The 27,378-nt window shown below is 41.3% G+C and overlaps 1 protein-coding gene across 1 annotated transcript in view; it reads right to left on the reverse strand.

Moving 5' to 3' along the window:
* Positions 1-27,378, reverse strand: part of RMC1 (regulator of MON1-CCZ1) — a 1,444,591-nt gene that overhangs the window by 20,539 nt on the left and 1,396,674 nt on the right. The window contains exon 19 of the mRNA XM_044065362.1: positions 6,465-6,690. Within this exon, the coding sequence (XP_043921297.1) occupies positions 6,465-6,690 (226 nt within the window). The remainder of the gene's footprint in view (positions 1-6,464; positions 6,691-27,378) is intronic.

Consider the following 27,378-nt stretch of genomic DNA (forward strand, 5'->3'; position numbering starts at 1 on the left):
GTCTGACTCTATACAGTAAGCAGTTTCTTTATATAGTGTTTACAATCAGCTTTTGCCCACCTTACTGACGTGGTCGGTCACAGGGCATTTCCATCACTATGGTCCGCAATAGTCTATACATACGTGGGTGCTGGGCTCGTGCTTTTAAATTGTTTTCTCATGGGAATAACACAGCCTTGCAAGGCACCTTGTACATTACAGTATCCTTTTGTGATTGTAGCTGTTTCAAGGACCCTAGACTGTTACGATACAGTGGACAGTTAATTTCTTAATACGTTGCTTTGTCTGTCTGGTAGGGAGTTGTACTGCTATCTTCCATTGAGCTCACAAGGCCATCCTCCTCTGGGGAAGGAGTGCTGTTATGCATGTACATACATTTATTGTTCTGTAACCCAGCAAATAATTAATGATGACAGACATGAGCCTGCTGTCCTGCTTACTGCCAGGTTCAGAATTCCATCACAGTACAGCTTAGCTTCACCAATTACATGCAGGCTTAGTTCTGCTGCCATATTGAACGGTACAATTCAATACATTATATAGTATTTCGAGTGTAAACTGGAACTTCATATGTGTTTCTATATATTTTACGAACAACATCCATCCAGCCATATGCATGTTGTTCCATCCTTTACCTTGACCGTGTGTATTTGTCCGTCCAGCCACGCTAATCTCCACATGTGATGTCCCAGTTTCCCCTTCTTTGCCTGTAGCACCCTGTTAGGATGTCCTGTGTGTTAGGCACCTGTTCTGCTATATGTGATCGACTTCACTGCAAAGATAATCGTCGATGCGGTGGTCCAACGACCCGACTTGTCCACATGTGTACACTTATGTGCACCGTGTCGTATGCAAACCTAGATGGTTTGGACGGGTACATACTACATGCCGGATGTACACATTCTGCTGACACATTCACATGCAGCCATTTACATATCTGTACCTGCGGTGGGTTGCTGACATGTGGGTAATGATTTGCCAGCGTGGCATTGCCTAACACAAACATCTTACCACAGTTCAGGTATGCACATTGTGTGTGGTTGTATAGCTGCACACGGATGCTAGCAGGTTTGGGTGCAGGGGTATACATGGGTGTGACTGACATGTACAATGAGGCTATTGTGTAGTACATCCGAATGCATGGGTTCTGCTTCTGGATATTACACTTCATCATACACCATCCAGTGTATGCAACAGAGATGTTGCTGGGTCTGGGATATGTTGCTATGCACATGTTTGCCTGTGTTTGGGGTATCTTGCTTCCTTACTGTTGTTATGTCGGCACAGCTACCCGGCTATGTACTGTCACTACTGCTTGTGACCATTATGGTTGGCACCTTTTCCAATGCCCATAGTGGGGCATGTTATGTGGACACTTCGAAATTTGCAGGACTACACATACCCAGGGCTAGTGCAGTAGACAGAACTTCACTTGTTTGCCATACTATGAGCCTATTCTGTAAGCGTTTGGGTTCCTTATTTATTTTCTTATGCCATGTCTGTGTTCCATACCGTAATGTATATGTTTTATGCTACTATTTACATGTATATTGCGGAATTTGCGTGGCAGGGGATCGCAGGTCATTTTCCATTTTACGATTGTTGCAGGGACACGACTGTCCAATCAGGGACTGTCCATGGCACTTTGGGACAGCAGGTAACCCTGGTGACCATGCCCATGTCGCTGCTGGGGTTTCCACCTTTTCCATTTTCCGATCTGGGATATTTCCGGGACTCACATCTGCCTTTACAGGCCGACACATACAAACGGTCACTATATAGCATAGAAATTCACTTGTTTGCCTAAATAATTTGCTTATTATTGTGGCAATTTCCTTGCTTATTCTGTTTATTGTGTCATTTCGGTATTTCTGTTACAGAAATAACCAATTCATGCTACCATTACATTACATACGGGATATCATTGTGTCCTACAATCGTAGCACATCAGCCATTTCTAATACGTTTTTTCGGGACACAACTGTCCATGGAGAGACTGCCCCAACCAAAGTGGGACAGGTGGTGACCTTAGTCGCTGTTCCTATGTCGGTGCGGGGCGCTGACATGCGGCTGTACACCTTCTCTGAGTGTAAACACTGACAGTGCATTGCGGGACGGCGGTCTTATGCGTATCCTTTGCTCCTTGGACGGGTACACTTATGCCTTCGTGGCTTCTATTTGCTTCTCCGTTAATTTGGAACGGGACTATGTTGCGTACTATGCGTGCGTTTCATTCTGCACGGGACCTGGCTGCTGCCATTACTATTGTGGGCGGACCGTGGCTGTCAGCACATTAGGTTGCTCACCTCATGCCGGCTTAGACACGCCTCCAGACGCATCCTACCTGGGCTCGCTCACGTACACTACGCACGTGTCTGTGATTCCGGTGCACTCTCATTAATATGTATATGGCGCTACTGCGCCGGATATTCCATGCACCGCCGGCGCAGGCCTTACGCCGGCCTTGCGCCGAGCTTCATGAATCCCGGGGAGTATCTATTCTATTTTGAGAAAATGAAGTGGCCTGAGTTAAATAAGAGCGTAAAAATGCAATGCCCTCTTCATGGGGGATGTTAGAGTAGAGGGCCTCTATATCAAGAGTAACCAGAAGTATATTAGATGAAGTCAATGGATGTTGAAATAAAGTGTTAAGGAAATCCCAAGAATCTCTTAGATAAAACTGTGACCGCTGTACTATAGGATTTAGGGTCCAGTCAAGAAATTCAGAAATCTTCTCTGTTTTTGTTTTATGGTTAGAAACTATATGTCGGAAGGGAGGGTTGACAGGATCTTTGTGAATTTTAGGGATGCCGAAAAACTTTCCTAGTTGAGGGTTAGAGACCGACATGAAACCTGCTTCTTCTTCAGAAATGGCTTGTTGTTTAACAAGAGTATTAAGAATTTTATCAATTCCTTTGAAGGCACGATATACTTGGGGCATTTGTATTAACTTGTAGTAGTTGTTATTATTTAAATCCAACTGGAGAGATTGTACATAACGGTCTTGCTCCATAAGGACTATTCCCGTGCCCTTATCTGCAGTCATGATCCTTAATGTTTTATCATTCTGTAGTTGCTTAAGTGCTAAAGATTGATTTCTGGAAAGGTTAAACCACTTTTTTGAAGTAGGGTAAGAGAGTAAGTTACGAAGATCTTTTTCACACAGTTTAAGGAAAATCTGTAGAGTATTATTAAGTGGTGGGTTAAATAAACTTTTTTTGTAAGGGAGTTTTAAGTTAACATCAGTGAGGTCATTATCCAGGTCAGAATCTTTTTCACATATTAACTTTAAATTAAGTTTTCTTAAAAAAAGTCTTAAATCAAGAAGTAAGGTCGATAGCTCAGCTCTTTGCGATGGAATGAAGGTGAAGCCCTTTTTCAGAACTTGAATGGTTTCTGGGGAAAAGGACCTATGAGTTAAATTGAAAACTTCAGAAGAAATGTCCGAATCAAGTAGGGGAGGGTTCTTTAGGGGTAAGGTCATCTTGGCGTCCCCTTGGGAAGCCCCTGCTTCCAGATGGAAGGCTGCGGAGGGAGAGATTCTCCACTGGAAGAGAGACCGAATGATTCTGCTGCTTCGCCAATTCCCTCTCCCTCTGAAGACTGCTCCTGGTGATGTAAGTGTGAGAAGGCCCAGTTCCTCTTAAACTTCTTCTTGTAGAGACACTTCTTTGTGTTTTTGGAACTAAAAAAGAAGAGTCCTCAGAAACAGGAATGTCTAAGGGAAGCAAAGAAGCAGGAGAATCCAAGGAATGCAAAGGTTCAGAAACCACAGGGCAGAAGTTAGGAGAAGAGTGAAAAGACATGTTCAAAGAAGGTGGAACAGGATTAGCAGGAACTGAAAAGGGGGAAGAAACAGGAATAGCAGGAGCTAAAAAGGGGGAAGGAGAAACAGAAGAAATAGAAGGAAGAGGAGATGTAGAAGAATGTAAGGAAGAGGCCATAGTGGAAATGGCTCTGGCTGAGGTAACAGGAAAAGGGGAGGACCGGACAGGCTCAGTAGAGCAAGAAGAAGTAGAAGTGGCAGAAGTACTAGTAGAAGGAAAAGAAACATGAACGGAATTAGGGCCAGAGAGAAGAGGAGACACAGAACTGTTCACCGAAGATGAAGCAGAATGTAAAGTGTCAGGAAAATGAGTAGAGGGATTAGCACTAAGATGTCTATGACTGAAATGCGAAGTGGCAGTGGCACTGAAATCTCTATGCCTGAAACTACTGTTGACTGGAGAAGAGGAAGGAAATCTATGCCTAAAATGTGTAGAGATATTGGAACCAAAATCAATATGTCTACTGTTGACTGTAGAAGCAGGATGGGAGGATACTGGAACATGTCTAGTGAAATCATTAACAGGAGAAAGTTCTCTGTTTCTAAAACTGAATCTATGTGAGTAATCTGACCTAAGAGGATAAGCTCTATTGTTGTGATATTGTGTCTCCTTTGATCCCGTTTCTTTGTCTTGGTCGTCTTCTTTACATAGAAAGACTACTTTCAGAAATAATTATTTGGATTATACTAGTATGCATCCTTTATTTATGAAACAAAACATGGCTAGGGGACAATTCATCCGTATTTCCAGGTTAGTTAGTGATGATGACACTTTTGAAAAGGAGTGCTTCTCTCTCAAGTCTCTTCTTATTAACAGACATTATCCAGAAAGTCTTTTAGACTCCATTATAGCGGAAGTTACAGATGCTAGACTGTCTAAGTTTCCACCCATTATTACTACGGGCTTTTTACCTAATAAGGTTAGGATTAATTCTGATTCCATTTTTGTGTTCATTGGGAGCTTTCAAGTATTTCAGTAGTTTAGTTTTTCAGTTTACCGAGATATTCATAAAGGATAAATAATGGTACATATAAAAGAGGCACCTTCAAAATAGGGGCCTGAGATAAAAAGAGCTAGAATAAATGGGTATTAATATGGAACTACCCAACTTTTATTTTTGTCTCGGGAATTAAAATATGATGTGCATCAGTTAGGTTTGTAGTAAACTATTATGAAAGAGAGAGGAAGCAGACAGCCACCTTGCAAAATATGCTTTGTATGTAGTGGATGTGCAGATATATTGGTATACATATCTGTATTTTATTCACTGTTTGTGGTTTCGTCTTTGCCTGGATGCAGGTTTAGTGTATTTAAAGTATAGATTTCTGAAGCTTTGCAGTCCACAGTACTTGCATTCATTGATTTCACAATAATTCTCAAACAAAGCTGATTTTCTACTTCTTCAGGATCAAAAGTGCAAAAAAATCAATTTACTTTAAGAAATTAGGATCCAACAGCAGCTGTTTAGTGACACTGCAACAGCACAAAAATCAAGACAGTATGGAAGTGAATGTAGCAGATGAGTAGACCTTTTGAATGTACCTATTTTGGAGGTATAGACTTATTTTCAGGCATAATTTACTCCTTCATATGATGTACTTACTTTTGAAGGTATGTTCCTCTTTTCAACACACAATTTTTGGAATCCCCTCCGCGCGCGCGCGCGCGCACACACACACACACACACACACACACAATTTTGAGTCTGTTTAGTACACAGGAAACCAGACATGTTCAAAATACCAGTGGTATCAATAATTTAACGAAAGACAACATGTTACTTTTTACTGAAAAATGAAGATTGTCGATTTAAGTGGCTAAGGTAGATTTTTTTCAGTATCATTTGTTAAAGTCTACAGAATTTTTTTTTTTTTTTTACTGCGCCTTTGACTACATGCTTACATTCTACCTTCAATTCTTTAAACTTCTGTTTCTGAGTACTAACAGTCCTACTAGAACTAGGAGGAGCTATGCATTATTAGGGATTCAAATTTTATGCTTATTAGGTGTCCAGATGTTTGGTTGGCTGTACCTAACTTTCAGTAGCCTTTGCACCTATTTTCAATGTTTGCAAGTTAAGAGGTATGGCATGACTCTGTAACCGAAGCCATGGTAGATGTTGAAATGTTTATGCCAGTTTTTCATACCTTTGTCACAATCAGGAATACAAGAGAGAAGGTCTGTATAATTACTTGGCCTGAGTATCTTCCTTCCTGGTTTTAGCACTGAATATATAATGGCACTTAATTAGAATTATGTAGTGACATAATATACTTTGCAACCAGGAATACATTAAAATCAGTTACTCTTGTAGTGGCTGTTCAACAGGAGGAAAATAAATTAGGCCATATAGGTACCAGTGATGTCTATATCTCTGCAAAACTGCTATTCCAGTGATAGTTTGCCCAATCAATACAAGAAAATCATGGGGAAATGTATATTCCTAGAATATTATTCTCTTTCACATATCCTGAGTAGTTTAGGTTCTGCCTCCTCTAATCAGGAATCAGGCAATGTGCCAGAGTATCCAAATCCAAGTGTGCAATAAATATCTAGTTTAAAGCCTAAAATGTAGCAAGAATAAATTCATATTTTGCTTATGACTTCTGGACCCACTAAAAACCATAAATAATTTACCTGGAGTAAAAATAGGGCTGCCACGTAATCGTAGATTTCTTTGTTCGAAAAATCGGAACACTGTGTAGAAAAGCATTTCATCTCCAGTCTGCTGTGCTGCATCTAGGTATTTTCGGGCTGAGATATTCTCATATCCTCCAACACTCCTAATAAACCTCAGTGCACTTAACACCTGGTGTTTGGACAGCAACACTTCCACAATCTCATCATTAGCCGTAGACAGTCTCTAGCAAATACAAATAAGTAAGCATTTTTAATGCTGAATGTTAACATATACTGGAAATCTTAGTAGTAGTAACTCACACAGACAAGACATTCTGTAATAACTCAGTGGTATTGCTTAGTTGTGTACACAGGGTTATTGAGTGGCATTGCTTTGTTGTGAACACCAGTTATTATGTAGGACTTTCAGTCCTTAAAGGTCAGACTGAACAAGGCAGCTTTGTTCCTTGTCTTGGTTCATTTGAAAGAAAAGGCAGGATAATCACATTAATTCTAATAAAAAGAGGCCTTCTACAGCTGTCGGAGGTCTCAAGGGAGCACATAGCAATGTGCTGAACTGGTGGTTAATGGTGTCACATTCATTAAGCCTGGCAATATAGCACACCTGTTAGTAGACAAATTCAAGTTCCAAGTTCACCCCCCAACCATGCCCTCAAACAAAACCCTTCTAGCTATAACTAGGAAGCACATACTAGTTGCACTCACTAAAGCCAAGAACATAGCCTCAATGGGCCCTGATAACATCCCAGGATGCCTCCTGAATGGTCTACAATATGATTTATCAGGACCCCTGGAGTCATTATTTAACTCTGGTCTTAAAACAGGCTTTGTGCCAAGTGAATGGAGGACTACAACCAACATTCCCCTTCATAAGGGAGGACCTTCAACAGATCCTGGAAACTACAGACCCATTAGTCTGACTATTCTTATTTGCAAAGCCATGGAAATTATCAACAAGGACATAGTAAACCTCTAGACACTGGAACCATCACAATTTGGCTTTGTTAAAGGAAGGTCATGCTTACTCAGTCTCGTGGACTTCTTGGAAAGATCGCTAAGGCAATGGATGAGGGGAAACTGGGGCATACTGCCTACCTAGATCTGGCTCAAAAATTTGATACAATACCCCACTCCTGCATTGTCAACAAACTTATGGAACTAGGTATAAACCCTTTTATGACACACAGTGGATACCTACCTAGTTCACTCATAGGACCCAGGAGGTAAGAATCAGTGAAGCCACCTCCACAAAAGGCCTGTCACCAGTGGAGTCCCCCAGGGCTCTGCGCTAGACCAACTTCTCTTTAGCATCTACTTCTCAGATGTCAAAAGCCTTTGGCTTACTAAGTTCACAGATGATTGCAAACAGCGAGCATTCACTGAATCCCCCATGATAAGAACACCCCTCAAGAACATTTAATGCAGACAACCTGCTTGGTGCCAGAACATGGCTTAAACCTAAGTACAAAGAAATGCATTATAGTATCTTTTGGGAAGTCTACCACGCCGGGTAACTATGTCACCAACAAAACACCCTTAAAAGTTGATTCAGTAGTTAAAGATCTGGGAACTCATGTAGATAGCAACCTAGCCTTTGACATGCATGCATCCAAGGTATTAAGAGAATCTTTCTGTGTTGTTCATCTTATAAGTAAGGGCATGGCATCTAGGTCCAGACAGGTCAGCATACCACAGTACTCAACCTCATCAGATCCATCACAGAGTATAATGCCCCCTTTAGTATGTACATGACCAAACACTTGCAGCAACTGGAACATCCACAAAGGTTCGTTACAAACAGTATATAAGGAGTTAACACAGAGTCCTATTCTAATTGTCTCAAAGCCCTGTCTTTTTACTGGGTACCATAGAGACTTCTGAGAGGTGACTTTTGTCTGACATACAGGGCATCCCTGGACCCTGGTTTGATGAATATTTTGAGCACCTGCAAAACAAACAGCATCAGAGCTACTAGATTAAAATACCTAAATTTTGCTTGTGATATAAATAGGACATACTGGAGAGACTGATATGTTTCTCAGAGAATTCCCATTCTTTAGAACTGGTTCACTATCCAACTTGGACCAATGGATGGGTAGTTGGAAATTTATCCCTGGACTGGCTCCTATGTCTCTGATGGAAAGAGGCAGTCAGTAAATTACCACCTATATAAATAAAATTTTTGGGTCACATTTGGGTTGCATGGCTAGGCTTATTAGGGCCCTAGTGGTCATTAGCCTAATATATATACCTATGAACCAATAAAAACTATAGAATATAATATGAAACAAAGCATACAAAGTTTATATCAGAAGGAGTAATGTTAATTTATTTATTTTTTATTTTACATTTGTTGACCGGGCTAGTCCAACTGGATACATGTCCATTTTCAGTAGAGGCCCGGGGAGAAAAGCTCCAGAAAAAAACGTACAAAAAATTAAAAGTAATATAAGTCTACAAAAGGCATCAACATACAATATTACAACATTCAGTTAAAGTTTACATAAAAAAATTGTAAAATTGAATTAAATAGTCAAATATGGAAAATAGTACTCAAGACTCATAAGCATTAGTATTTAAGTTAAAAAAGGTTAGTTTATAGAGTGTAGAATATAGAGGTTTATAGGTAGAAATATAGTGGTTATAGAGTGTAACAGTCAGTGAAGGATAACAGTTAGGCAGGGTTGGTACAAGAGCATAACCAGTGGTTGGTGAGAAAAAATTTTAGATTAGTTTTGAATTGTGGGAGAGAGGTCTGAGAAGTAAGATCATGTAGTAGTTGATTCCATACTTTATCAACAGAGTTAGAGAACAAGGAGTCACCTACTAGGCTTTTTGATAAGGTAGTATGAATCCACATTTTGTTTGAGGAGCGTAGATTCTTCAGGCTATTATATGGTATGATGAGGGCAGAAAGAATTGGAGTGTTGCTGGGTTGGTATAGGGCTTTATGGGCTATTGTAAGTTGGTTAAATCGTAGCTGGTTCAGGAGTTCAAGCCAGCCCAGTTGTTTTAGATTCAGACAGTGATGAGTCCTGAAAGGCGAATTTGTAGCAAATCTAGCAATATTGTTATATGATATGGCTAGTTTGTTGAGATTATTTTTAGAAAGGTTAGTATATATGGGGGAAGCATAGAATAGGGTAGAGATTAAGTGGGTTCTAGCTATTGCGGTCCTGGCTTCAGGTGTAAGGAAAGGTTTAATTCTATAAAGGGATCCTAGTTTTCTGTTAATTGATTTTATTGTAGTATTTATGTGGGTGTCATAGTTTAGGTGATTATCAATTGTAATTCCTAGGAGTTTGGTGGTGGGGTCAGGAGAAATAAGGGTGCCATTATTGGCTGTAAGAGTGAAGTGTAGAGAGGTAGACATTTGGGTAGGTGTAAAGAGCAAAAGTTTTTTTTTTTTTTCGGGTTAAGGAGAAGACAACGGTTAGAGAACCATTGTTCTACAGTGCTGAAAGCTTTTTGTGTAAGGGAATGAAGTTTGGTTTGGGATGTGGCTGAACAAATTACAGTTGAGTCATCTGCATATTGAATGCAGGTGGAGAGTGGAGTGGATAGATGAAGGTCATTTATAAAAATGGAAAACAGTAGAGGGCCTAATATGGAACCCTGAGGGACACCTAGAGAGATGGGGAGGAGATTCGAAAGATGATTTTGCCAGAGAACTGCCTGTTGTCTGTTTTCAAGGTAGGATGTAAAGTAGTTCATAGCTAGGCTGTCAAGTGAGAGGGACTTCAGTGGGTGTAGGAGGAGTCGGTGGTTAACCATGTCGAAGGCTTTTGATAGGTCAACAAAGAAAGCAGAAGATAGCATATTATTGTTGCGATTTTTGTTGATACAGTTAGTGAAGGATAGCAAGGCTGTGGTGGTACTATGGAATGGGCGGAAACCATGTTGACAGTTAGCTAGTAGATTGTGATGGAGAAGGTGGTTAAGTAATTGTTTGTGGATACATTTCTCCATTATTTTAGCAAGTGGAGAGAGTAGAGCTATGGGGCGAAAGTTGGAGAAATCACTGGAGTTTCCACCTTTGTGAAGAGGAATTATGTAAGAAATTTTCCAGATAGATGGGATAGTGCTTTCTTTTATGGTTCTATTGATCAATATGGAGATGGGATAAGCAATAGCCTTAGCTCCTTTTTTCAGGAATTCTGCTGGGAGTTTATCAGCTGAGGGGGTAGTAGGTTTTAGTTTTTGGATTAGGGAACAGATATAGGAAGTGGGTATTGGTTCCAGGTGGAATAATGGGGGAGGAATGGAAGTAGAAATAGGCAGATTAGAGGTGTCAGGGGATAGATGGTTTGCAAGATTCAGTATAGAAGTAGTAAAGAAAGAGTTGAAGGCATTTGCTGTTTGTGTTGGGCAGTCAGGGTTGGAGCCTAGAGGATTAGGTGTGGCAGTTTTGCCTGGGGATAGAAGTTTGTTAATACTAGTCCAAATTTTTGTGGTTCTTTGAGGGATGATTGTTGTAGTTGGAGATAGAAGTTCCTTTTATCTAATAGGATGGCTTTTTTGTCATATTTCTTTGTTGTCTAAAGGTTTGGTGATCAATAGTATTCTTTGTGGTATGCCATTTAGCCCAAGATTTATTTCTGCAAAGGATTAGTTTCCTAGTTTGATTAGAGAGCCATTGAGCTGGTTTAGTTTTGTTTCTAATACAGCGTGTTGGGGCATTATGGTCCAGGATTGCTAAGAAAGTGGTATTGAAGTATTCCACTGCCTCATTTATACGGAGAGATTTAAGAGGTGACCAGTTACATTGTTTAAGTTCAGTTTGGAACAGTTCGGGGTCAAAATGTTTTTTGGTATGGACTATTCTGACAGAAATAGGGATAGTTTGGCTAATTTTATGTCTGGTAATATATATTAGTGAATGGTCACTTAGGTCGTCTGGAAGGGTTCCTGTTGTATATGTTTGTCATGGGCTATTTGTAAGTATCCAATCCAAGGTGCTTTCTTTATTATTAAGTTTATTTATTCTGGTGGGAGAGTTTATAGCTTGTGAGAAGCCATACAGGTTGATCAGGGAGGTGGGGTTAGTACAGCTGCATAAATTCCAGTCTATGTTAAAGTCACCTAGGACTATAGTTTCTTGAGGGAGGTTCAAAGAAAGACAGTTTAGAAGGTATTCTAGTATACTGTGTTTTTTTCCTGGGGGAATTAAACACTGAATGTAAACAAAAAAGAGCATCACTGTTGTTCATGTGCTCTTGCTGGTCCACAAAACATCTCTTCCTCCTAGATATAATGCCAAGGTCATTGCACATTCCAATTCTTTGTGACAGATGCTGAAGTTTGTTATGAGGCAATACAGCTCAAAGGAGGAGGAAAACGTTAGCTTCTTTTTTAACAATTTTCCCTTTTCTCCAAAGTTTGTGTGACCTTGGAGATGGTATATACAGAGATCAGAGATGCGGAGGGCAGATCAGCTACATCAGTAACAGTAAAAAGATGCAGCCCCACTGCAAAACTATTCCTTAGTGGTTTTTTGCATACCATTGTTTTTTGACTTGTTAAGCTGGCCATTTTGTGCAGGTTAGACATTTCAGTTATGATCTTTTGCATCTCAACTAAGGCCCATAATTTTTTTTAGTCAAAGAATTCCCCCCAAAATGTTCATAGAAACAAAGGCATCATGAAATGAAGTCCTGGACATGCATCTGTCTTGTTAGAGCACATCATCTCATCAACAACATGCAAACTTAATCTGATAGTTTATCTACCATTACTTAAAAATACAAGACCAGCTGTGACTAGAAAAGTGACTCAGCCACAAATTGCTGCTTATGATTTTTTTTTTCAATAATCATTTTTTATTATTTTTCACAACCATATTACAAATTCACACATTATATACAATATATACAAAATGCTTCCATTGGTTAATTTCACATATATATCAACCTCATGTATTGATCAAAGGTACAGCACTCACAATCAAAAGGAAAATAAAAAAAAAAAAAAAAAAATTCCAACTAACAAATCCAAGCCAACAATCTGTCTTTTCTGTACATTTTCTATCTAATCTAAGGTTGATTTAGACTATATTCTGGTTCCCGAGAAAAAGTGGATAGTAACCTCTTAAGCCAAAATAATATTAAAAATTTGCTCCCAGATTTTTATGTTGTTGATATTTTTCTTGTGATCACTAATTAACAGTTTATGCACTAAGATGTGTTTTATTGCCAACAATCTGAAATTTTCCCACGATGTCTGGGCTGGGTTCAACCAATTTGTGGCTATATATAATTTCATTAATAGGCAAATATTCATAATTACAATCGTTTTTGATTTATTTAGATTCTCTGGGGGAATATGAAGAATCATAAACTCCCAAGAGAGTGTTGAATTTTGGTAACCTATTTTTTGTAACTGCAATTTTAATGAATTCCACAATTTATAAATGCACTTACAACTCCAGAACATGTGAAGCAAATCTGCTGTCTGATCAAAGCAATGTGGGCATATGGGTGAATTCTTTGCATCAAATTTGTGCAAAGTGAGACGAGTATAGTATGCATTGTTAAATATCATCAGCTGCGTAAATACCAATTTCTGAAGGGAAACGGACTTTAATGTTAATTTAAATGCCTCCAATATCTTATTGTCATCTGGGAATATCAATTTCTCTCTCCAGTAACTCGATAAAAGAATATAATTATTATACTTCCTCTCTTTTATCAATTTATATGCTGTGGTTATATATTTTCTATCCTGCAACAGCTTCCCATAGATTACGAGAAATGATTAAATCTTCCCTTTCATTTCAAAGTTGTTAAAATAGTTTATAACCAAGTCTTTTAGCTGTCTTACTATAATTAAATAGGAAATAGGGAGTTCTATTTCTTTTAAAATATCCTGTACTGGTACTTCTAGAAAAGGATATAAATCGAGTACAGTTAACTCCATGATTAAAGGGAATTTCTTTAGATCAATCAATTGACCACCAATTGTTAAATTTGGGTTCCTATGAAACGGTTGGAAAACCATCATATATTTTAGTAAATTTAAGGAAGCGAAAAGAGTTTGAATTGCCGTTACATAACTTTTGATGTGCTCCATTAACTTATATTTACTCATTGTCCAATTATTTAAAAAGGGTAATGCTTTAGCGTTGACTCCCACTTCATTTATATGCTTGTATCGTTAAGAGCACCCATTTGGGTGTCCATTTTCTATTATCACTATTGAAGTAAGACGCCTTTAAAATCCTATTGGCCTGAATCACTAAATAGTACATTTCAAATCCGTAATTCCAGCCCCCTTATTTTTTGGAGCCATCAATTTTTCATATGAAATTCTCGCCTTCCTAGGTTCCCAAAGAAATCTTCCCAATCTTATATGAAGCTGTTTGAAGAATGTTTTGGTAATTCTGAGTTGTGCAGCTCTAAAAATATATAACATTCTAGGAAGAACATTCATTCTTATGATAGCTGCTCTTGCCATCATCGGTAACTTCAATCTACTCCATCTTTCAAGATCCAATGTTATTTGATCTGTAGTTGACTTTACATTGTTAATAAAAAATCTCTATTTTCAGTTGAGAAGACAATTCCCAGATATTTTATCTTTTCTTCCGTCAATACTTGTCCTATTAATGGTAGCATTGAAAAGGTGTGGGTGTCTTTAATGGGAATATTTTAGATTTTTAAAATTTAGCTTGTAATTGGAAATTCTCTCAAAGATTTCTATTGCAGCTAATATTTTTTCAGTATCGGAAACAGGTGTGGTACAATATATGTTTAAATCATCTGCATAGGCAGCCATCCTAACCTTTATTCCATACAGTACATGAGAATTATAAAAAACATTTTGCTTAAGGTGTAAAAATAAAGGCTCCAAGTAAAGATTAAATAAGATGGGAGATAATGGGCAGCCTTGTCGGGTACCATTTATGATTTTTATCCTATTCGAGCATTCGTGATTTATAAATAAATTTGTGTATGCATTTCTATATAGTATCCTTAACATTGAGATAAACTCCTGCAGTATATTAAAATAAGGTAATGTATCAAATAAATAATCCAAATTAACCCTATCAAATGCTTTCTGAGCATCAATAATTAGGCATACAAATTCAGGTTTTATATTTCGATAAGAGATTAAGGTATGGAGCGTTAAGGTATTATCCGTGGTCTGCCTCCCATCCATAAACCCCGCCTGTTCCTCTGATATTATTGGGTTTATTACCTTTTTCAGCCTACTCGCCAGAATGGATGTCATGATTTTCATGTCCATATTCAAAAGTGATATAGGCCTGTAATTATCAGGATTTTTGGAATCACCTTTCTCTTTTAATATCAGAACTGTCCTTGAGGCATTAAAATGAGGATCATTAATTCTATTTAGAGTGATATAATTAAAGTCTGTGACAATACACTGCTCAAAATCTCACTAAAAGATTTGTAGAATTCCGAGGTCAAACCATCTGGGCCTGGGGCTTTGTGAGGCTTCAGTTTTTTGATTGTTTCGGACACCTCCTCAACTGTAATCAGTTTGATTAAATCTCTATGAAATTCCTTGTCAATATTAGGGAAAGTGATTCTCTGTAAAAAATCTTTTCTGTCTTTATCTTGCAAGAGTGTCTGCTTCTCACCATAAATCTGATTAAAAATGTTTTCAAAGGTCTTCATGATATCCGCCTTTTCAGTATATGTAGTATTATTATAGTGTATTTCAGTAATTAATCGTGTTGATTTCATCTGGTTAATAATACGAGCTAATGCTTTCGAGGGGGTTTGAATATGATTTGCATATTTAACTAAATTTCTTTGTTCATAAAGTGACAAATTTCTATTATGAAGTAAAAATAGTTCTTTTTGACAGCTTAATAGCTCAGTTTCTGTCTGTTCATTATAGTTCCTCATCAAATCTTGGTCCAGTAATTGAATTTTAGTTTCTAAATCCAATTGAGTCTTCTTTTGTAATTTTTTATAATATGTAGCTTTTTGTATAAATAGTCCTCTTAGCTGCGCTTTAGTTGTAGCCCATTCTATATCTATTGGGTGTCTATTTTGGGAAATATTATTTAATGACTGTTTAAGTATCTCCTTGACTTCCATTAATATATCTTCCTTGGTTAGTAAATATGGGTTCAAGGACCAATTAGACCCTCAAGCCTCTTAGTATCCATATTACTACTGTTTAAGGTTAAAGTTATCTTTGAATGGTCTGAGAGTTGTCTGACTTGATTAGAAACACTAGGGTCAGCTGAGATCAACACCTCTGAAATTAAGAAAAGTCAATTCTCACCACATTTTATGGCAGGTTGAATAATAAGTAAAATTCTCTGCTTTCCCTTGTGAGTGTATGTGTTTAAAAGGGTCATAGAGTTTGAAATCCATTTTCAATTCTTTCAATGCTACCATTGCCTGTTTATTGAACGCTGAAGAAGCACCCAACTTGTCTAATTTAGGATCTTGATAAGAGTTCCAGTCACCTCCCAACACTATATAGCAATTATTGTATGACTGTAAAATGGAATAGATTGAAGCTGTGAAATGATGCTGATTAACATTAGGGGCATATACACATATTAGTACTATAGGTTTATCATAACATTTGGATGTGAGAAGGACCAAACACCATCTACCCTCCTGATCCATTTTCACATCCCTAATATCTCCCTGAAAGTGATTCTTAACTAAAATTGCCACCCTGCACTATTTGTTGTTCCTTCCGTCACAATCTTCCTAACCCATTTCTTATCCTTCACTGACTCCCACTGATCATTAGTCATATGCGTTTCTTGTAATAAAATACAACATGCTGATGATTTGAGAAACAAATGAAAAAACAGCTTTCTTTTTTTCATGTTCTGGAGTCCTTTGACATTCCAAGATTCTATTATCCACATTTAACGTTCATTAGAAATATAACTCGATATCTAATCTCTTTGAGCAATCTTAGAATAACATAAATTGGCATATCATCAATGATTTTTACCCATCGGTACAGTATGACGATTACTTTTGTAACCCCATGAACATCAAAAACCAGTAGAGTTTTAAACTTGATTTAACTTATGTTGAATTTGAATAATTTTGCATATTACATGCATCTTCTTTCTTACCCACTGAAAACTATTGTACTGTAAATATGTGTAATTAAAAAACTATACTGGATTTTAAATGCAGGTACTGGCTAACAAACAGGCCCAACTATTACAACAAATGTTTACTATCATTGTACATAACAACGGAAGACTCCTCACACACTCCTTACTTCCCCTCTCAAATTGGCTTACTTGTTCACAGTCTCCCCAATGATGGGCATGTGTGCCCTATACCTACACATGTCATGATATCACACACTGCAGCAGGACAAGATGCCTAGCACATGAGCTCACCAGTTCAATGCAAGTGCAGTTTCTGCAGCTCAAAAAGAAAACAATGAAGATCTGACATCTACACTATCTAAAGATAGATAAATGCATGCCTGATCACCTTACATGGCCTCCAGCACCAGATAAGCAGGGCTGTACAGGCACAGATGGATGGTAAAAGGATAATTTGGACTATCTCAGGGGTCCTGTCACAGATCCAATTATATGGCAAGAATGTATCTGTTGTGTTTGAAATCAGGGATGTGAGCAAAAAGTTTCTCAAGCAATATTAAGCTGCCAGGGAGGCAAAAAGCCACAAGATGGCCAGCAGGAAAAGGCTGAATCATGAAGCAGCATGGCACACAAGGAAGCCAATTACTGCAGCAATGATCCAAACAATAGATCTGATGTTGTTAATCTTCATTCATTCCTTACTGATGTGTCAGTTCCGTCCTCAGAACTGAGTTGGCCTTATAACAAGCTCATGCCAGCCAAAAACTCTCGCACAAAGCTTTTACCCACAGTGCCCTTCTACTTACCTCAGATCTCGTTTGCTGCGCAGCCATAAAGCTGTGTCAAGCCAGTTCTCAGCTAAGTACTTTAAAATTTCCATTTTTTCTTGTATTTCAAGCGTTTTCAAACCTTTAACATATTTCTTTAGTTTATCGTTAGCTTTACCCATTCTATTACGATTGTTGTTGTTCTACTGTTTCCTTTTTTCCTTTACCTATTAGGTAAAGTACCATTGTTGGTACATGCCCTTCCCTCTCCCTTTCTCTTTACCTTACCCTTGAGGTATTTTTTAATACCATTGTTGGTATTCCCTTTTCCATTTCCTTTCTTTCTTCCTAAAAAAAAAAAAAAACTTTCCTCGAAGTTTCTTTATACTTGTGATAGCAGTAGTTGATAATTTTCTCTTTGTCCGCCATGTTAGAAAAAAAAGGAACTTCTGGATTTAAACAATGCAACCAATGTGGCTGCAAAATGCCGAATTCGGACAGCCATGTTTCATGTGTGCATTGTCTGGGTGTTCCTCATCTATCTGTTCAGCCTCCTTGTTCCATTTGTAAAGGGTTTAGCTCTTGAGCCCTTAACAAGAGAAAGAATAAATTGATTTTGAAGGGTCTTCTTAAGACGCCCCTCTCAGAGGCTATTTCTGGGTCAGAGGGCTCACCCCCTCCTTGTAAAGAACATAAGAGACCACATTTGTTTCCTTCCTCACCCTCTGCTGATAAAAAGCAGGAACCAAGACAGAAAATACCCAAATTGACTTCTTCGGCCTCAAGGTCCAAAATGACTTCCATGGCACCGCCTTTGGTACCAACCTCAGTGCCATCTTCAAAAATTGTGTCTTCGGCACCAGTCATGGCATCAATTATGTCTACAGCACTGACCTTGCCCAAATTAGTGATCGCTGACTCGGTGCCATCTTCGATAATTCTGACCCGGCACCAACCATGACTACGGCACCAAGCCTGCCTCCAGTATCTGTTTCAGTACCAGACACCCTTTCCATATGTCTGCACCCATGAGAACTCGGTGCCAATAGACCATTCCGCCCGGACCCGATACTCACCCATGGTGGATCCTTTCTTTGGGCAGCAGTTTAGCCCCTTTTTAAAATGGCCTGACTCCCTGTCAGGGATATCGACACAATCAACCAGAAGCCTCTTGGAACTGGATGTGGTGTGTCTTGTGGATCAGCTGCTGACGGCAATGGGAATTACAACACCTTTCAAAACTCCCCTCTGTTTTGGGGTTGGGAATCTATCTCCATGGACTCCAGCATATTCTCCTCCTTTGACCTCTGTGCAGGCATCAAAGTTGCCGGTACCGACACCTTTTTCAGGACCCATTTCTTTGGTTGCTCTGGTGGACCTCACCATGGTTCCAGAGCTGACCCTTTGGCCTTAGGTTCAACTGGAGCCGAGCCATTCTCAGGATCGTGACTGGACTGTGGGCACCGTTACACCTAGTATGGCACCAATTTATTTCCATAGTGCCATCTACTACAGTTCCAGGAATCCTTAAAGTACCTAGTCCACTTGGGCCTCCTTCCTTGGAAGCGGGCCCATTGGAATGGGGTATGGCTCCGGTTCCAAGGTTGTCCTTCTCAGTTCCTGGCTTCAATCCCTCTTAGGGCGGGCCAGCTTTTCAAGTGATGGAGGGGACTCTGGCCTCTGCAGGCAAACCATCGGCATCGGAATACCAGTTATGTCCTCCCTCTAAGCAGCAGCTGACACAAGCCACTGCCTCAGGACATCCAGCACAAGAGCCTCAAGATACTCTACCGCAGGGTGCCCCCTTTTCAAAGTCCTCTTCAGAAGCCCCTGCTGAAGAGGTACCATGTAAGAGGACATGCAAGACGAAGCACGTGGACTCCCCTGAGGAGTCCTTCACCAAAGACATGGACTACGATGAAGGGGAGGGGTCCCCACAGTCGCCCCCTGATGATGTCTCCTTTGTAGACATCCTGGAAATCCTGAAACAGTGGGGTGACAGAAAGTCCACCAACCCCTCCTCCGAGGAGTCTGTATTCTTGCAGACTTTTCATGCTCGACCCGCTACTTCCTGGGTGACCCTGCCTGCAGATGAGCTGGTACAACTCATCATGCAGCACGCATGGAAGAGTCCTGATACTATTGAACCAATCCCACAGAGACCAGACAAGATTTTATCTCCTCCTGAGAAAAACCCACACTGGTCCAAGGGTCTCCCTGTAGATGCTATGGTGGTGGCAGCAGCCACTAAGTAGCAGCTTGCCGAGAAAAGCCAGACTGTCCACCCCCCAAACAGGGAGTCTTGGGTGGTGGACAGGTTAGGGAAGCGAGTCTTTGCATCATCAACCTTTGTCGTTAGGTCTTTGAACTATCTGGCACACTTCACTAGGCTTCACGAGACCTAGTCTCGGAACTCTCTCAAAACCTTAGCAGAAGCAGTTTCTGATGAGGTACGTGTCAAAGTTGCCTTGCAGCTTACGACTCTGGAATCCATATCCAATTCCTTCATGCTCTTGATTTCTCACACTACTGAAGGAGCGGCGGGTTCAGGTGTTGTCATGAGACGTCACACCTGGGATGCGCCTTTGTGACCTTGTGGACCCTTTTAAGTCTTCCTTTTTTAACGCTCTAGTGAAAGCTTCTTCCCATTTTGGCCCAAAAGTAAAAAACACATTGGCTAGGTGTGAAAAAGATGGCAAGACCCTGTCTATCGTGGGCATACATTTTTTCCACCTCAACGACCCTACTCTAGGAATCAGAGGAGTGGGAAGATGTGGCACAAGAAATCTCAGGGTCCCTTCCGTGACATGTGGCGAGTTTACTCCCAGGGGCAGAGGGGGTAACTTATCCAGAAGACTCCCCCACAGAGGCAGAGAAAGTCCACGTAACCAGGGGACCAGAGATTCCTTCTCTGGGCAGCCCACCAGTGCTCCTGAAGAGCGGCCCGATTGCTTTCCTCTGGAAGCAGTTGGGGGATGTTTCTCCCTGCACTTCCCTGCCTGGCAAACAATAACTACAGATTCTTGGGTGCAGAGGATCATAACCAGAGGTTACCACATAGCACTCAACCTTTACCCAAAGTCATCAAGATGAATTCCTGAAGTTCCACCCATTCAAATGGAAACAGCAACTCAAGAAATACAAAAACTGCTTCAAAAAAAGAGTCATCCAAACAGTCCCACCAGACCAAATAGGATCCGGATTCTACTCAAGATTCTTTTTAGTGCCAAAAAAGACAGGGGACTGGAGATCAATTTTGGATCTCAGCATCCTGAACAAATTTGTCAAACAGGAAACATTCCGGATGGACATGGTTCAGTCTATCCTTCTGTTTTTGGAGAAAGATGATTGGATGTGCTCAACAGACCTTCAGGATGTGTATTACCACATAAGAATGGACAAATGCTCCAGAAGATTCCTTTGCTTCCGGCTAAGGGCCAATCACTTCCAATTCTGCATGCTGCTCTTTGGACTCTCTACAGCCCCCAGAGTGTTCACCAAGTGCATGGTAGTGGTAAAAGCTCACTGGAGACTTCAAGGATTCCAGGTGTTTCCATATTTAGAAGACTGGCTCCTCACCGCCCCCACCAAGCGTCTATGGCAGATGACTCTAAACTACACTCTCACACTGACAGAATTCCTGGGAATCTCAACAAATTGGAGAAAATGCAACTTGACTCCCTCTCAAACCTTGGAATCTATAGGAGCAATTTTCAATACTCATGCTTGCCTGGTCTCTCTCCCGGATCACAGATTACACAGGATAAGATCCCAAATCCAGGTGATACTCTGTCAAAACCAAGTCTCAGCTTGGGCAGTTCTTCAACTCCTGGGCTCGATGGCAGTGGCAATGACAATAGTGCCCTTAGCAAGACTACACATGCAACTTCTCCAATGGCTCCTACAGAGACAGTGGTATCCCTTGCACCATCCTATGTCCTTTCAAATCCGCATAACTCAACAATGCAAACAATATAATGTGGTGGATGAAGCCAGACAAAGAGTTATGGAGTCACCCCTTTTCCCCACCTCAGCCCAGGGCCACAGTGACCATGGATGCTTCCCTAATAGGGTGGGGGGGGATTTTCCAAGGGAAGACAGTCCAAGGCACCTGGTCAGACATAGAGGCCAACTTGCATATCAATGTCCCAGAACTGAGGGCAGTGCTTCTGGCATTGGAAACATTTCAATCTGTCCTTCCATTGGGGACAATTGCTATACAGTCCAACAATATGTCAGTAGTCTGGTACATCAACAAACAAGGAGGAACCAAGTCCTATCCGTTATGTCAAGAGGCCATTAGAATTTGCAATGGGCGATAGCTTCTGACCGCTTTCTGATAGCAACGCATATTCCCGGGATTTCCAATGTGAATGCAGACAAACTGAGCAGATGTATCCTACTGCCTCATGAATGGTCCTTCAATCCAGTCATGGCAGCGAAGATCTTCAGCCACTGGGGGCAGCCTTGCTGCGGTATTTTTTCCTCCTCAGCAAATCACAAATGCAGCAGCTACTTTGCCCTAATCCCCCCAGGGAGGAATCCCTGAGGGACGCTCTGATACATGATTGGCCCACGGAACTTCTATATGCCTTCCCTCCCTTCCCCCTGATTCCCCTATTTCTAATGAAGGCCCTTCATCTGCAAAGCAAAGTAATCCTCATTGCCCCTTACTGGCCACGACAAATTTGGTTTCCCTTCCTTTGGCCTCACCTAGTACCCCAGCCCTGGAGTCTGGACCCAACTCCAGAACTGATCTCGTATTCGCAAGGGTTGACGCACCCCAACCTTCCCAGTCTCAAGCTGACAGCTTGGTTTCTCCACGTCCGGTAACAGCGAGGCAGAGTAATCTTACTTCCCCTGTACGTCATATTCTTCTGGCTTCACATAAACCATCCACCAGAAAAATCTATCTCAGCAAGTAGAAGAGATTCCTTATTTGGTCCCAACAAAGAAAACTGGATCCTTGCTCAGCTCCTGTTATGGTGGTTTTGGATTATCTGTCAGGTCTTCTAGTCAGTAGCAGCAGCCTCCACAATTCAAGTCCATTTATCTGCAATCTCAGACTTCCATGATGGTTTCCAAGATTCATCCTTAATCTCCCATTGCCTCTGTAAAACCTTTTTAAAAGGCGTCTCGCACATCAGACCACCATTCAAAGAACTGATTGACCTTGCAGTTTAACACTAGTGCTGCAATCCCTGACACAACCACCTTTCGAGCCTGCAGACTCTTGTGATATGAAGTTTTTATCCTGGAAGTCACTACTTCTAGTAGCCATCGCATCAACAACACGCATATCCTTGCTTCAGGCCTTATGCATCAAACGTCCTTATATGATCTTTCATAGGGACAGAGTATCACTCTGGACTAACCCCTTCTTCCTTCCAAAAGTTATTTCAGAATTGACAGTTAACCAGACAACTGACCTTTCCTAACTACTCGAATAAAGGGGAATACTCCCTTCATTTGCTAAATGTACATAGACAATTACATTTTTATCTGCACAGAACAAAACCAGTATGTAAATCAGACCAGTTGTATGAGTCCTTCTCAGGCCCAAAATACGGGGACCCTGTTTCTAAAGTGACCTTACTGAAGTGGTTAAGAAACTGTTTATCCTTTATCTACCAACATAATAAAATTCCTCTACCAAGTAAGGTTAAAGCACACTCAACCAGATCAGTGGCATCTTCTGCTGCTTTTCATTCAAGGGCTTCAATGCATGATATCTGTGCAGCTGCAACCTGGACCACCCCTCATACCTTTATTACTCATTACAAATTGAATCTGGTCTCCAGGGGAAGAGCATCCTTTGGTTCAATGGAACTCAGAAACATTCCTCCATAACGGCCTCCTTGGACATAAAGTAGCTAGGGACTCTGCCCCATCAGTAAGGAATGAATCAAATAAAGAAGTTAAGTTCGTTCCATAGGTGTGTACTAGGCTAATGGCCCTGGAGTCTTTACAAGCCTAACCCAAAAGAACTGCCCAGGCACCGTGCCACCTGATATTAGTTCACAGTGCCCATATACAGTAGGGCAACTGGAATGATCCCTGGAGTGAACTTTCTGTTGCCCAGTCACTCGTCAAGATTTCTCTTGAAGAGGGCCAGTGAGGTGCACTGCTTGACATGAATGGGAAGCTTATTTCAGAGTATGGGCAGTCTTTGGGAGATGAACCTGTCCCCTCCAGCATGTTCTGTTAATTGTGGTAATGAGGTTGTGATCTCTGGAGCGTGTGGCACGGGGGGATTGGGATTTCTTTAGGTGTAGCATTTCAAGTAGGGCTGGGTCAGACATGGCTTTGTAAATCAAGCAGAGATTGCCTCTAAGTAGATAAGAGACTGAGAACAGCTGAAGTTTCTTGAGTCTGTCCATGTATGTAGTGTTTAAGGCCTAGGATCCTTTTTGAGAGGTACTTTTGTGGCCCCTCCAGCTGTTTTAGGTGTCTGGTCAGGTACATGCCAAACAGGGTGTTATATTCGATGACTGGTCTAAAGAGGGATGAGTAGAGAGGGATGATGACCTCTTTCTTCCTGGATGCAAAACCTTTGGTTGTAAGGTGTGCCACACAGAAGGACTTTCTGACCACAGTGGCAATGTGGTGGTCAAAGGTGAGGTGGCTGTCAACCTGGATGCCCAAGATCTCTTATGGCCCCTTCAGTGTTCAGTGGGCTTCCATCAATGTGGTAATTCATGGGAACTGATTTTTTTTCCAAAGTGGATGATAACGCATTTTTTGGCATTAAGCTTCAGCCCATGGTTCCGACACCAGTCATTGGTCTCACAGAGGCCCTTTTGTAGGATGTCTGCATCACTTGGGGAGTTGATAATGACTCCTAGCTTACAGTCATCAGCAAACTTGGTCAGCCAGAGTCCTTCTGTGTTGGCCTGGACATCCGAGAAGTAGATGCCAAACAGGAGAGGGCCCAGGACCAAGCCCTGTGGAACTCCACTCATGACTGATCGACAGTCTGACTTGGAATCCGCAACTTTCACTCTGGTCTGTTTGCCAATTTGCAACCCACCTAGTGATGTAAGGAATGATGCCTAGTTTGGTGAGTTTATCATTGATACCTGAGTGGGGAATGGTATCAAAGGCCTTGGCCAGGTCGAGGTAGGCTATATGCACTCTGCCTTACTCTCATCCACAGCCTTGGTGACTACCTGGAAAAAGTCAACCAGGTTCAGCAGGCAGGATCTCCCCTTGACAAAGCCAAACTGTGTGGGGTCAAGAGTTTGGAGATTGCCTATATCTTTGTTAAGCAGGTCCGTGATGATGCACTCCATAGTTTTGCATACCAGACTCGTTGGGTTCATGGGGTGATAGTTCCCAGGGTCTGTAGTTGCTCCCCCTTTATGGAGCGGGATGACTGTAGCAGTGTGCCATTCATTAAAGACATAGCCTGAGGTAAGGCTGTGATTGAACAGGGCACACAGATGTAGTGCCAGTTCATTCTGTAGCTCATGTAGGACACAGCCAGGGATATTAGCAGGTCCCATGGACAATAAAGCTTTTACTTGTGCCACAGAAATGGTGGGTGCCAGGCTTTCTTCTGGTATTTTGATAGGGCCCTTGGGGCGGATAAAGTTGGCACAGAATCTGTCCGCCAGTATGTTGGCTATATCTGTTGGCTCAATATAGGAGGTGCCATTGTGCAATAACTCAGAGCAAATCTGGGTATTGCCTTTGAGGCTTCTGATATAGCTATAGAAAGCTTTGTGGTTGATTTTGTACCAGCTGCAATTCTGCCCTCACAGCTGGCTTTAAAAGGATTTGATAAGGGATCTCAGCTTTTTGCTGAGACTGATAAGAGAGGTTTTCCAGTCTTGTGACTTCATTGTTTTTTGCAACAGTTTCTTCCTTCTGTTGTAGAGTTTACTGATGGCTGGAGACCACCAGATTCGCTTCCTGTTTTTGGAAGAGAGCGTCTTAGTTCTATCTGGTATGGCAACGTTCATGCATTTGTGTACATGCTCGTACAGTGCATTGGTGTATGATTTGGCAGTCATGCAGCTATTTTCCATTGGCATGGGTGCCGCAAAGTTAGCCACCTCTGTTTTTAGGAGCCCAAAGTGGGCTTCAGAGAAGTTTTTCAGGGTGGTCACCTTAGCGGGGGGTGTAGGTAAGATGGATATTTCCATGGTGATCAGTTTGTGGACAGATTTAACCAGGGAGGAATTGACTATAGGTCTGGAGCAATGGTCTCACAGGTTGGTGATAACCAGTCCAAGGATGTTGCTTCCTCTAGTGAGGTTCAGAATGAGCTGGTCCAGAGCATTGGAATTGATAAATTCCAGAAAGTGTTGGGTCTGTACATTGGTACTTGAATAGTTTTCCCAGTTGATGGAAGGGTAGTTGTAGTCACCCAATATGAGAGTATTGGGTTGGACCTTGATAGATTCCAGGGTGCTCAGGAAGTTGAAGTGATCTGTGTTGTTCATCTTCATTCATTCATTACGTCCCACCCACCTTCCCCTCCAGAGGCTCTGACTGGGTCCTACTCCTGCTTTAGGGTTTCTGCTCAGGAAAAGCCTTATTACAAGCAAACTTGATCTGAGGTAACAAGGAGAATGGCACTGTGGGTAAAAGCTTAGCTCAAGAGTTTTTTGGCTTGCACAAGCTTGTTATAAGGCCAACTCGGTTCCAAGAAAGTACAGTTTTGTACCTACCATAAATGTAGATGTTCGAGTGCTCATACAGCTGCAGTCATTAAAGATGGGGTTAGGCAGGTCCTCGGTCTGCCGAATTCCAAAGTCTAGGTCTGGCGTCAGTTGTCGTCGCTTCTTCCCTGATGTCAGTGCGGCAGGGGTATAAAAGTGGCAGCCGACGCCATTTTCTTCAGTTTTTCTTGCCCCAGATGTCAGGTGCCCCCAGGAGGAAGGCAAAACATAATGTTATGCAAACATGCAATATAGATAAATCAAAAAACAGTAGTTGCAAGCAAATACACCATAAAAGTATACCCCAAATAGGTTGTATGATAAAGGTGCTTGTCATAAGGCCTGTCCTAAGAGGGGACGGAGGGGGGGGTAACCTGGACTGCAGCTGTATGAGCACTCGAACATCTACATTTATGGTAGGTACAAAACTGTACTATGTTCATCGTGCATACAGCTGCAGTCATTACAGATGGGTAGAATCCCAAAGCTAAGTAAGGGTGGTAGGCACTAAGTGAAACTAGGAGGAGCGAGGATGCCCTGCAGGACTGCTGTGGCAAAGCCCGCTCTAGATTTTGAGTATAGTGGAAGGTGGTAGTGCTTGGAGAAAGTGTGCACTGAACTCCAAGTAGCTGCTTCCAAAATGTCCTTGGTAGGGACCCCCCTGAGGAAAGCTGCAGAGGTAGCTGTGGCCCTGGTGGAGTGGGATCTGATGTATGCAGGCACTGATTTTTCCATGAAATGAATAACAAAAGCATATGCAGTGGGCTATCCATTTTGAAATAGTCTGTTTGGAAATGGCCTTTCCTTGAGCACCTGTAGCATAGGACACAAAGAGTTGCTCAGATTTCCTGAATGGCTTTGTTCTGTCCAAGTAATAACGAAGTTGTCTGTGAATGTCCAAGGAATGTAGTAGTCTCTCCCCTTTGATCTGTGGATTTGGATAAAAGGTAGGAAAGTGGATAGTCTGATTCAAAGCTACACTGGATACTACCTTTGGCATGAAGGTAGGGTTGGTTCGTAAGGAAACTCTGCCCTGATGGAAAATGATGAATGGTTGCACAGCCATGAGGGCCTGCAGTTCCGAAACCCTGCGTGCTGAGGTGATAGCCAGAAGGAAGGCTGTTTTCCATGACAAGTATTGCAGCTCTGCTGAAGAAGCCGGCTCAAAGGGAGGCAGGGTCAGCTTTTCCAATATGAAGTTGAGGTCCCAAGCTGGAACTGGTGGTTTCCTTGGGGGTTTTATATTTTTTGCCCCTCTGAGGAACTGCCTTAATAGAGGATGTGAGAATAGAGGAGGGTCTGTGTTGTATTGTGCAGAAATGGCTGAAGCGTGGATCTTGATGGAGGAGAAGGAAAGGCCACTGTTTAACATCTCAGCTAGGTACTGTAAAATTTGATGTATATTTATTACCCAA

Source organism: Protopterus annectens, chromosome 3.part0 (genome assembly GCF_019279795.1).
Source record: "Protopterus annectens isolate FY-2018-M chromosome 3.part0, PAN1.0, whole genome shotgun sequence".
Taxonomy (NCBI): Eukaryota; Metazoa; Chordata; order Ceratodontiformes; family Protopteridae; genus Protopterus; species Protopterus annectens.